The sequence below is a fragment of the Chinchilla lanigera genome, unplaced genomic scaffold (assembly GCF_000276665.1).
Source record: "Chinchilla lanigera isolate Chin_1 unplaced genomic scaffold, ChiLan1.0 scaffold00097, whole genome shotgun sequence".
NCBI classification, from domain to species: domain Eukaryota; kingdom Metazoa; phylum Chordata; class Mammalia; order Rodentia; family Chinchillidae; genus Chinchilla; species Chinchilla lanigera.
In genome coordinates, this window is record NW_004955498.1 from 1,906,051 (window position 1) to 1,918,410 (window position 12,360).

General features: G+C 54.6%; 1 protein-coding gene across 1 annotated transcript; it reads left to right on the forward strand.

The window, feature by feature from the left end:
• The first annotated feature begins 5,052 nt into the window (after positions 1 to 5,052).
• On the forward strand, positions 5,053 to 10,595 carry LOC102021893 (chromosome unknown open reading frame, human CXorf40A). Its single transcript, XM_005406399.2, has 4 exons — positions 5,053 to 5,152; positions 5,556 to 5,610; positions 8,983 to 9,254; positions 10,058 to 10,595. The coding sequence occupies exons 3-4, from the start codon at positions 9,002 to 9,004 to the stop codon at positions 10,279 to 10,281; spliced, it is 477 nt and encodes a 158-aa protein (XP_005406456.1). The 5' UTR covers positions 5,053 to 5,152; positions 5,556 to 5,610; positions 8,983 to 9,001; the 3' UTR covers positions 10,282 to 10,595.
• The last annotated feature ends 1,765 nt before the right edge of the window (positions 10,596 to 12,360 follow it).

Below are 12,360 nucleotides of genomic sequence, written 5' to 3' on the forward strand. Positions count from 1 at the left end.
CACGTGGCCACCCTAGGGGCACAGAGAACGCACACCAGCACGGGTGCAGCTCAAAGTGGACCTCCACAAGAGCCAGGCTGGGGAGCAGGAGGCCGAGCACCCTGATGGTCAGTCACCACCTGCCCCAATTCTGCCCCTCGGCCGGGCTTCAGACCTGGCCCCACCGAGCAGAGGGAAGGCTGGGTCCCCAGGCAGAAGGAAGGAGACTGGGAAACAGGCCCGTGGAGGATCGGGAGGGAACGGGGAGCAGCCAGCCGGCAGAGAACAAGGCTCGCTGCCTTCACACAGTTGCCAGTGCCCAGGCCTCTCCTGCCTGTGTGGCCAGTGAGTTCACGTGACCCTCTATGAAGCCGGACAGAAAAGGAAAGCTAAGGCGTGAGGAAGTGAGCCCAAGAGCACAAAGAAGGAGCCAGTCCTCCTGGGGGCACGCTTATCACAAGCGCAGGGGCCACTTGCAGGAGGACCCACCCCAATTTAATCTCACTCAAGCCCTGCCCCAAACCCCACCATAGAGCTTTCAGCCCAGATATCTTCCCTATTGCCCCACCCTCCACTTCAGCATTCACTCTTGCCCCCCTCCTCCCGCAGCCTGGCCCACTGCTCCTCCTTCAGAACTATCAGAGGGCCCCGCCCCCGCCCCGCCCTTAACTCCTCCCTCCCCACGTTCACAAGGTCACACCTCTATCTGCCTCAGTGTTGACTCCTCCCTCTCCATCCTCACAAGGCCCCTCCACCCTCCCTATTCCCAGCTTCCCTGCTTCCTACTCCTCCCTGAGAACTTTCACATGGCCCCAACCCTCCCCAGCCCCACTGCTAATTCCTCCCTCGCCATGTTCACAAGGCCCTGCACCTTCTGCTTTTAAATCCTCCCTCTCCAAATTCACAGGGTCCAATCTCCTCCTCCCCTCCCCTCCCTTGCTCCTCTCTAGGAACTTTCATAGAGCCCGCCCCCTCCCCAGCCCAGACATTAACTCCTCCCTCCCTACGTTTACTCAGCCCCACCCCCTCCTCCCCTTCTCACCTTCCTGCTCCTCCTTGGAACTTTTACTTGGCCATGCTCCTTCCCACACCCCGCCCTTAACTCTTTCCTCTCCTTATTCACATGGCCCCACCCCTCCACAGCAGTTAACTCCTCCCTAATTACTTTCACTGGATCCTGACCCCCCCACCTCCCCAGCTCCCTGAATCTCCCTAGGAATTTCCACACAGCTCCCACCCAACCGTGAACTCCTCCCTCTCCACTTTCACTAGGTCCCGCCCCCTCCTCCCCTCCCCTCTCCAGCTCTCTGCTCCTCCCTTGAATCTTTCATATGGCCACACCCCCTCCCCCTGGCAGCCCAGCCCTTAACTCCTCCTTCCCAATATTAACAGGCCCTGTCCCTCCCCTCCCAACCCTGCCCGCTGCTACAGGACATTTCCACCCCTATCTCAGTACCCTCAGCCTTGCCCTGCCCCAAATCAGCTTGGCCTCAAATTATACCACACCACTCAGAGCCTTGCCCTACTGCCCCAGAGCTCCACCCCTAATTCATTCCAGCACCCCCAGCCCAGCCTTACTCCAACTCAGACAGGTTTGTAGCACAGCCTTTACAGCCTTGCCCTGCTACCCCAGAGCCCAGATCCTAACTCTATCTCAGCACCCTCAGCCCTGTCCTACCCCTCCCTGCCCCAATTATACCATAGCCCTCACAGCCCTACCCCCATTTCAACCTCTGAAACCACAACCCTGCCCTCCTCCACCCCAGGTTAAGATCAGCAGTCACTGCCCCGCCTGGAATTTTCACAGAACTCAAGGACCCTGCTGCAACTGTACCTGCCTACAGGGCCTACCCTGCTTCATCCTGAGCCTCACCCCAAATACTAAGCTTTCAGTCCTGCCCCAACTACCTCAGCAGGCACAACCCCAGCTCTCACTGCTCCCCCACAGTTTTCCCACAATTCTACCTCAGCACTCAGGCTCCACCCAACACCTCCCATGGCCCCGCCTCCAACCCCTACTTCAGCACTCAACCCCGCCCCCAAACCACCTCAGGACCCAAGGCCCTGCCCTCAAGTCTGCCTTACCATCAGCCCACAGGCTTCACCCAAAGACAGCCCTAACTAGTACTCTTTCAGCCCTGCCCCTAAATGTCTCTTCAGCATCAAGGGCCACCCCACTCTTTCAGCCCTGACCCGTTTCATTTGTTCCTACCCCACCCCCAAGTTTACCTCACTCCTAGCTGACCACAGAAGCTCAGTCCAAGCTGCTGTCTAGGCATTCAAACTGGCTCCAAAGGAGGACCAGCCCCCAATTTAATCTCGAACTCAAATTCCACCCCCAACTGTACCATAGAACTGCCATCCTTTATGTCTTCCTTATTGCCCCGCCCCCACTATCAGCATTCACAGTCCCGCCCACTGCTCCTCCCTTGGAACTTTCATATGGCCCCACCCCCTCCTCAGACCTACCATTATCTCCTCCCTCAAACTTCACAGGGTTTAGTGTCCTTCCCCGATTCCCAGTTCCCCTATTTCTGGCTCCACCCTCAGAATTTTCACATGTACTGCCCCCTCCCCAGCCCCACTGTTTTTTTTTTTTTTTAATTCAACACTGACATTTCATTTTCTGAAGTTTATCATTTTCACAAAACAAAATGCAGGTATCAAAAACAGCAAAGAGTTTATAGAATTTCTGCACCAGTTTTCACATGTCAGTGATTATGAAACTGGTATCCAATGTAAATCCTAGACACAGGCTGATTTCCTTCTTGGTCATATGCATTCAAGTAGTTTATTCGGGAACCACTGAATACTAACAACTTTTTACAAGCACCAGTCATGTTTTGAGGACCAATTTGGTTTGTCCAATGAAGTAAACAATGTTTTGCTGTGTGGCATTTTCTTTTGTAAAAGACACTGAGCTGAAACACAGACTGTATTTGATTGGATCTGAACCAAATCCTTTGAAACCCCAATTAACCTGAAGAATACTGAAGATATTTATAGGGCATATCAAATGGTATATTAAATATTTGTCATATATCATATAATATATAAAGCAGCTAGTGTATTTCTAAAGAAAATAGTATTTCATTCAAAGACTGCCCAGAATTAAAATTGCAGCATAGTTTATGCATCCTCTCTTGATTTGCAGTAATTTCCCCAAAAAGACCCATATTATGGGAAGAAAAGTTCGATGTTTCTGCCAAACAGGATCTAATATTTTATAGGTACATTTGTATAGAGCAAGATTCCTTGTTCTGGACCCTGGGTGACCATAAAGAAATTGAGAGGCCATGATAATTGGATGCTAAAAAGTAGTAGCATACTTAAAACTCACGGCAGATAATCTGGAGGCAAACAAAAATAAAGCTGGAAATTAGTAGTGGTGCTCAGCTACCACTTGTTCTGAAAACACATTTTCCTTAAATAAGAAGAATGGTCCAGTTTTGCAATGTGAGTAGCTGCCAGTCTCTCATATATACTTTTTTTTAAAAAAATAAAGATCATTTCCCGACTAGTAATGAGTTTGGAAACTGGCCTCAAATTCTGATCAAATCTCTCAGTATTAATTAAAAATAATACAAAACATAAAAACCAGCCAATATGAGTTTAAAATCACACAAAGTTCAATGTAAATTATACGATATACAGATTGGTATACATATCATTGAAATGATTATGAGAAGGTGAAATACTCTTGTTGAAATAAAATTTCCTCTACATTATCCCAGTTTTCATTAAAGAAAAAACTGATACGTAATTTTCTTTTTACAGATATGAAAAGGAAGCAAGATCGCAAAGCTGAGAGAAACAGATGCTACCCACAGGGCGGTGGTGGCATTTGATTGTTTTGGTCTTTGTACCATCAACTCCCACTTGCGTGGCAAGTAGCCAGTTCCTGCTGGACTACACGGTTTTCCTTGACACAGTGTTCTTCGACATCCTGGATCCCAGCCGGAGGACTCCTCTTGGCGCTGGCTCTACCTCATAAGCCCAGCCCGGTGGGAATCCACAGCCCAGTGCTTGACCCACTCCCCAGCCCCAATGTTAACTCTTCCCTCTCCAGGTTCACAGGGCGCTGCATGGTCCCTGCTGTTAACTCCTACCTCTCCAACTCCACAGGGTCCCAACCCCTCCTTCCCTTGGCTCCCCTCCCTTCCCTCCTTTGCCCTCTCCTTCCTTCCCCTCCCCTCCCCTGCTCCTTCCTTGGAACTTTCACAAGGCCCCACCCCTTTCCCATCCCAGCTGTTATCTCCTCTCTTGCTTTTACTCAGCCCCATCCCTTCCTACCCTGCCCAGCGGTGTGGTCCTCCCAGGGAGCTTTCACATGGCCTGTCCCTCCGCAGCCCTGTCTTTAACTTTTCCCTCACCACTTTCAGTAGGTCCTGCCCCCGCCCCCTCTTCAGCTCCTTCCTCGGACGGTTCACATGGCCACCCTCCCTCTCAGCTGTTCACTCCTCCCTCACCACTTTCACTGGACTCTGCCCTCCTCCCCTCCCCAGCTCCTTGCTCCTCCTTGGAACTTTCATATGGCCACGCGCCCTCTCCAGCCCCATCCCCTGTACCTCCTTAGGAACTTTCACATCGCCTGTCTCCTCCCTAGCCTTGTGATTAACTCCTCCATTGCCACTTTCACTCGACCCCGCCTCCCCCTTCTCCATCCCAGCTCTAAATTCCTCCCTGGGAATCTTCACAGGGACTCACCCCATTCCCAGCCCCGCAGTTACCTCCTCCCCCGTCGTGTTCAAAGGCCCCGCTCCCTCCCCTCCCGGCCCCTCCTGCTGCTCCCTAGGCACTTTCACATGGTCCTGCCCTGTGCCTCCAAATCCCAGCCTCCTCCCTGACAGGCAGCACCATCCTAAACTGCCCTCATCCCGCCTCTTCCTTCTCCTCTGGTTCATTTCCTCCACCTACTTCCGCCTCATCCTCCGGAGCCCCGTTCTCTTCGGGAGGACTTCAGTGCGTGTATACCCAATTGCGTGGCTTCTTACACTCCCATGAGTACTTGCGTGCCAGTGGCCTGATTGGCTGAATAGGAACGCAAGGCGTATGTGAGTGCGCACTGTGTATGGGGAGGACGCTCACTGGTGCATACTTCCTGCCTAGGCCTTTCCCAAAAGCGGCTGCGAAGTCTGGGACAAGGCAGAAGAGTGGATGCCTGCGAGCTGAGGTTAGTGACCTGCCAGCCCCTTGCAGCCTACAGCAGGGTCGGCACAGCTCCCTTGCAGGACATCCACTCCGTGACAGTCTAATTGCCTCAGGAGGGCGCCAGAGCCTGTCTTCCACTTCCAGTGCCATACTGGGACTCTGGCAGGCAGAAGACAGTCATGGCAGCTGCCTGGGGCCCGGATAGGGGCAGTGCGCGCGAGTCCAGAGGGTAGCAGGTTCCCACTGCCATGATCTGCAGAGCCAAGCCCTGAGTGGGGTCTTAGGTGGGTTCCCATGAGACCGACGCCCTTGGATCTTCTTGGTCATCGGTACTTGCCGAGTAGGGAGGGACTCCCTGATGTCATTTGCCAACACTGCTGTCTTGCACTTGACCTTTTCTCCTTGTCTCCCTTGCCCTTGTGCAGGTGAAGAACCTGAGAGGAGCAGCAGAGGAGTATTCCTCCTTGAGGCACAAAGCAGGTACTCTCAGCAGCAGGCAGCACAGCACCCTCCCTCTTCCGGCGTATGCAGATACATCTTTTCTCACTAGGAGGCGCTCTGCCCCCACAGCTCACGTTTGAGTGGGGTAGTTTTGTGGAATTGATGAGAAAAGTGTTGGCTTAAGAAACCCGGTAGTGCTAAAGCAGGCGAACCTTCTTTCTAATCACGTGCTGCAATGCAGTAGGAGAAGTAGAAGTGGCAAGGCCCTGGGGAAGCAGTCTCCCTCCTTCAGAATCCCTGCACATCAGAGGAGTACGGTGATGCTTCGTCCCTCATCAGCAGAAGAATGACGTGTGGCCTTGACACGTCTGAGGAAAAGGCACCATTTGTAGGTGGGGTGTAATTCTGGGGAAAGCCCTTTGCTGACAGGTGTCTGTGTCTTCGATGTGCATGCCTTATGACCCTGGCATCCTCTCACACCTCTTCACACTACGACTGCTAGTGGTAATGCCATTTCTAGTGGCACACATGAGAAGGACCTTGCATCTGTCTTGGAGCAGAGCAGTGGTTGGGTAAATTATGGGGCAGCCAACCAGGGGCACCACAGAGGCAGTGGAGAGAAAGGCAGATGAAGGTGTACATGCAGAGAGAATGCGTGGTGTGCCATTCAGTGGGAAGTCAGGCTCTGCCCTGCGGACATGTTCAGGGAACAGTCCGTGCCTGTGTGTTTTGCCCAGGGGGCTGTAACAAAGTGACTAAAAGAACAGGAATGCACTAGCTCACATTTTGTATGCTGGAAGTGTGGATCTAGGATGTCAGTCTCCAGGTCTGTTCCTTATGTGGGCTGTGAGACACAGTCTTCCTGTCCCTCTCTTGAAGCTTTTGGTGTTTGGCTGGCAGTCTTTGTCAGTCCTTGACTGGGGCAGTCATCACCCTGCTGTCTGCCTTCATGTTCTCATGATTCCCCTGGTCTGACTCTAAATCCCCCCTTTTACGACAACACAGCTCATACTGGATGTGGGCCGCCCAAGTGACTTCATTTTGACTTGATTGCCTTTGTGGAGTCCCTTTCTTCATATGTAAGATCGCATTCTCAGATGCTGGGTTAAACATGTGAACATATGAATGTTTTCTTGCTTGTTTGCTTTTTGAAGCAGTGCCTCACTATGTCCTTGAGGCTGGCCTCAAACTCCTGCCTCAGCCTCCTGAGTGCTGAGATTACAGGCGTGTGCCACCACACCTGGCTCAAACACAGGAATTTGAGGGGAAACAATGCGCCTCTTAACCCACTGCACAGGCCCTGGGGTAGGAGTGAGCATGGCAAGTTCCCGGTGGAGGGAAGGCCTGTGTGGCTGCAGGCTGTGGTGACTGACCGGAAGAAGAGAGCCGGGGAGGGGGAGTTAGACCACAAGGGACCTGGTGGGCCCTGGAGTGACATGAGGTGCTTGCTCCTGGAACAGGGTCATTCTCAGTGAGGCATGGAGAAGTGCCCAGGCAGGGGCTGACCAGGACAGTGCTTGAGAAGCCAGAGGTCAGAAGGGGATGAGATGTGGTGTGGTTTGAGAGCTGGGGCGTGGTGACTTAGGTGGTGGTGAAGGTACAGGGTTGGGTAGCAGACAGGTGTAGGGCCTACCCCAGCCTATAGGGGGCAAGCATGTGTCTCTGGGATGGCAGCAGTACGGGTCCCCAGTCTGTGTTGGCCCAACTACATAAGGCTGAGATGAAGAAGATATGGCCTGTTCAGCGGAGCCAGAGCAGGCCAGCAAGCACCATGGAAACCTGGGAGGAAGGGAGAGCAGCAGGGTGGCCAGCCTGACAAGGGCGGCTGAGCCTTAAGTGAGAAGAATATAGAACTGGCCAGGGCCAGTTGGTGTGGGGACAGCGCTTAATGAGGTTGCTGCTGGGCAGGGCTGTGGAGAAGGGAGGCGGAAGCACCTCCCTTGCCTTAAGGAAGGTGATGCAGGCACTGTCCTTGCCCTCGGGAAGCCGAACTGTCTGCTTGTGGAGAGGAAGCAGTGATGCTGTGTGAAAAGAGCCAGGGGCATGGCCGAGGCAGTGGAGTGAGCCCAAGGGACAGACCCCCAGCTCCCAGCATAGGAAGGGCGGGTGTGGCTGGTACAGCTCCCCCTGAGTGGCAGGAGGAAGACCAGAGACCTGGTGCTGACGCTGGGTATGTGGGTGCGGGTGGGAGCAGAGCCAGGCCACGCTCGTCCTGACAGGGCCTTGTCTTCGGTGGCTGGGCCTGTTTTCCCAAAACCATTAGCTGTACTGGAGGTTGAGCACCGTGCTGACAGAAGGAGCCACGAGGCAGCCCCCAGACAGGACAGCTCGCAGTAGAGAGCAGAGCAGGCTGAGGCCTGGGTGTCACTCCTGCAGCTTTGGCCGAGTGGCCTCCAGTGGGGGCTCTCTTGCCAGGTGCCGTGTCCGGCCGGATTCTCTTGCCCCTTGTTCCCAGTCCTCACTCAGAAATGGAGCCTCAAAAAAAAAGAAATGGAGCCTCATGGCAGCTGAGACCAGGTTGAGGTTCTGGCCTCAAGCCCGGCGCTCTCCTGGCAGGGCCCCACCTCTTCCCACTGCACAGGCAGTCCTCTACACAGCGGAGGGACACACGAAGGCGGGAGGGCCCTAGGCAGGGCTGTGTCACTGCAGCCCTACAGGAGACCTGGCGCTGGTACTGACCCTGCTGCGTCCTTTGAAGGTTAAATTTGGTCACTCAGAGTCATGACCATCCCAGGACCTGGCACATAGAGGACACATGAACCCTCAGGTCATTGCTTTTGATCCCATCATTCCTTTCGCATGCCCAGCGGAAGGGAGGGTCACCGAGGAGGGTGACACCCGCCCGGTCTGGAGGAGTCACTGCTGGGGCCACTTGAGGTCGCCCAGTGTCTTGGCAGATGAGCTGGGGCCGGATGCAAGGATCTGTGCTCAGCAGCCCCGAGGTCTGAGCCAGACAGACTGCGGCCTGCAGCTCTTAGGCTGGCAGGGCCAGGGAGCTGGAGTATTGGCGGGGGCGGCATGGGCCAGCAGGAAGAGCGCAGAGCCAGGTCTCCTTCTCCCTGCTGAAGCCGGAGCACTTGGCTGTGAAGCCTGACTAGGCCGGGGCCCCTGCCTCCTCGGGGCTCCCTAGGGCTAGCTGGCCGCTTTCGTAGCCCTGCGCATGCGCTGTCTGCCTGCCCCTGTCTCTAGCTGACGCCCACTTTCTCCATGAGCTTCCCAGAGACCCCATCGGCTGGAGCCCAGTCGCCTCAACTCCAGCCCTTTGCATTGGGGCCGTCGGGGGGAGGGTAGCAGTGACCCCGAGGTGACAGAAGATCCGTGGGGCTTGAGGGCGTCCCGGGGACCTGTGGGAAGGCCGGGCCTGCTGCTCTCGAACCTGACAGGTGGCATGTGCTGTGCTTCTGTGTTCAGGCCCAGGAGCCCGAGGAAGATGAAGTTTGGCTGTCTTTCCTTCTGGCAGCCTTACGCTGGTTTTGTCTTAAATGGAGTCAAAACCCTGGAGACTCGGTGGCGTCCCTTGCTGAGCACCCACAAGAACTGTACCGTCGCCATCCACATCGCTCACAGGGACTGGGAAGATGACAGCTGGTGGCAGCTGCTGGTGGAGAGGCTGGGGATGAGCCCCGCGCAGATTCAGGCCTTGCTGCAGGAAGGGGAAAGGTTCGGCCGAGGCGTGATCGCTGGTAAGCGAGGCTGTGCCGCGGGGGAGCGGACCGACTGTGCCCGCCGTCCTCCGGGGTGGGGTGCTGGCCCGAGGCTTCTGTCTGCCTGTGGGCCGGTGGAGCATCTGCTGCATTGGCCTACACAGCACCCCTCCTCTGGGCCACAAAGCGCACTGGGCTGGGGATCCTACCCCACCCGACCTCCGGAAATCATTTCTGTCCTCGGCCTCGCTTCCTGTGTGTGGTCTGGGACGCTAGGTCAGGACCAAGTGTGTGTGTGTGTGTGGGGGGGGTCTGTGTGTCATGCACATGCGACAGCATCCACGAGAGGCAGCACGGCACACCGCCAATTGGGTGGCCTCTGGAGTCACACCACCTTCCCCACCTCACAGCCCTGTCCTGATGCTACTGCCCACAACACCCAGGACAAGTCTGCTCATCCCTTGGCGGCTGAGGTCCTGCATCACCACCTGTCACTTGGTGACCTGCTTAGCCATCTCATTGGCTGTTGGCTCCCCAGAAGTGGCTGCTGCCCTCCCAGTATGTCCCTGTCACCCTCAGCAGTCTTGCCTATCCCTTGTGTGGCTTCCTTAAGGACGGGCCCAAGGCTCTTCCCTTCTGGAGCACTCCCTGTGCCATGCCCAGGAGTCCCTGGGCAGAGTCTGGCATGTGACCAGTGTGCAGTGAGAAGAGCTGAGCGTGCTCGTGTCCTTTGGGTGGTGCGTCGTTCTCCAGCAGTGGTCACCACAACAGGCAGTTGGCGCACAGGCCGGCCCTGGTGCATGGTGGCGAAATCAGCTGTGTGTTTCTCTCTGTGTTCCCAGGGCTTGTTGACATCGGGGAAACGTTGCAGTGCCCAGGCGACTTAGCCCCCGAGGAGCTTGTGGCCCTGGAAAATCAAGCAGTCCTGACCAACCTGACGCACAAGTACCTGACAGTGATTTCCAACCCCAGGTGGTTACTGCAGCCCTTCCCGAGGAAAGGGGGGAAGGATGTGTTCCAGGTGGACGTCCCGGAGCACCTGATCCCTTTGGCCCCCGAGTTGTGACCCTTGTGGGCTCCAGGGAGAAGCGTCACTGAGAGGCCAACTAAATCATGGCACAGTTCCCTCATCATGGTGCAGACCTGGAAAAGCAGCTTCAGTCCGAATCGCCACTGCCCTGCGTGGTGCTGCTCCCTGAGTGCTGTTCTCAGGCACAGACTTCTGTACCCAGGTGAAGGGAATGGGGGGCAGGACTTCCTTCCTTTGGGTTCATAGACAGTGTCTCAAGTACCTTGACCTTTAGTGCCCGGAGCGTCTTGGCGTTGCCCCGACTCTGGTCTGCTACTTTCACATAGTACAAATAAATGTGTTCATGATAATCTTTGGTGTTCGGTGCACCTTTGTGTGTTTCCTCTCCCTTTGTTTTAATCAAAAGTCAAGGAACACTCGGATGTCATCCCCGGAAATTGGGGGTGGTCTGAGACTGGGCACTGGGTTTTGCTGGAGAGTGACCGGCATCTCATCTGACGCTTCTAGGGTGAATAGAACATCAGACGTAGAATCAGAGCAGCCATCTGACCTTTCACTTTCCCTCACCCTATGGGAAAGTGTCCCTGGATTCATGAAGCCTGTGTGTCATGCAGCTACTTAGTGTCTAACAAATGGTCCTGAATACTGCTCTGCTAGACTGAAGTTGTCTTGAAAAGAGATAGATCATGTTTTTGTCGATTTCTTAGCAGTTTCTGCTGGTTGGAATATTAAGAACAATTTCTGTGGGTTGGCATGAACATTAGGGGCTTCTCCCCAGAGGAAGTCTGGAATGACTGGCTCGTGAGAACCAGAACATCATAGTTGTCCATCCCTGGCAAGAGGCCAGCCTGATTTTGAGGTAGTTCTCTTCAGGGATGTGGGAGGTTGGGCCAGGGAAGCTCTGCTACTGGTCAGAAACTTCTGGCAATACTAGGGACGGAGGAGCTGTGAGGAAAGAAGCTCCTGTTTCAAGATGCCATGAGCAGCTGGATGTGGTGCTGCACTCCCAAATTCCAGCACTGTGGGAGGCTGAGGCAGGAGGATTGCAAGTTGGAGCCCAGCCTGAGCAATTTAGCATGATCCTGCCACAAAATGAAAAAGGGCTGAGGATGTAGGTCGGTGAAGGCCCTGGGTTCAGTACACACACACACAGGACACAGTACACACACACACACACACACACACACACACACACACACACTCACCACACAAAGCCAGCTGAATAGTGTGATGCAGTACCCAGGTCAGGAGCTAGGCTTGTCTGTCTCCTGAGCAGCAGCCAAGTCTCAGAGGACCAGATCTTACCAGATCTTCTGGCCTTGCCCGCAGAAATGGTGGCAAAATCCTTGGGGGGTGGGGCATGATGCTGGTGCTTCAAGGGGAAGAAGACAGTGGGACCAAAGTGTGTGTAAGCCATGACATGACTAGTACAGAAGGTGAGAAAGAAACAGAGGTGCAGTTCTCATTTCTATCATTTATTTTATTTTTTTTGTTTGATTTTTTTGTTTTTTTCTCATACCGGGAATGGAACTCATGACCTTGCACTTGCTAGGCAGGCGCTGTGCCGCTGAGCTAAATCCCCAGCCCCCATTTCTATCATTTATTTCTCCCTGGGGATCTGCTGGTCTTATCAAGACTGGAACAGGTTCATTACTGGGAAAGGGTGAGTCACAGTGTTATTGTAGATTGGGCCTGTCTTTCACCTGTTCACACATCACAGACTTGGAGTCTGAGGAGCCCTCCTGCTCCTCCTCATTGGAATACTCATCTGGGGTCTTGGCGGAGAGGGCGGTCAGCACAATGGAATAGCACGTGTTGTACAAAGTCATCACAGCACAGTGATCACGGTAACCTGGGGCGCTGCTGGGCCCTTCCCCCTCACCCTTTACTGTGGCGGTGGCTGGAGCCGCACACGTGACATTCCTAGCGGTGCCCTCCCCACTTGGGCCACTTGGCGCCTGAGGAGGCTGGTTATCTAAGCCATTCCCAGTGATGCTTTTCAGAGCCCATATGCCAGAGGACACCGTGGGCTGGGGGGCTCTGGGGCCCTTATTTCTGGAGGCTAGCCTCTGGGACTTCCTGCAGACTGTCTGAGGAAATCGTGGGGAGTGTCTG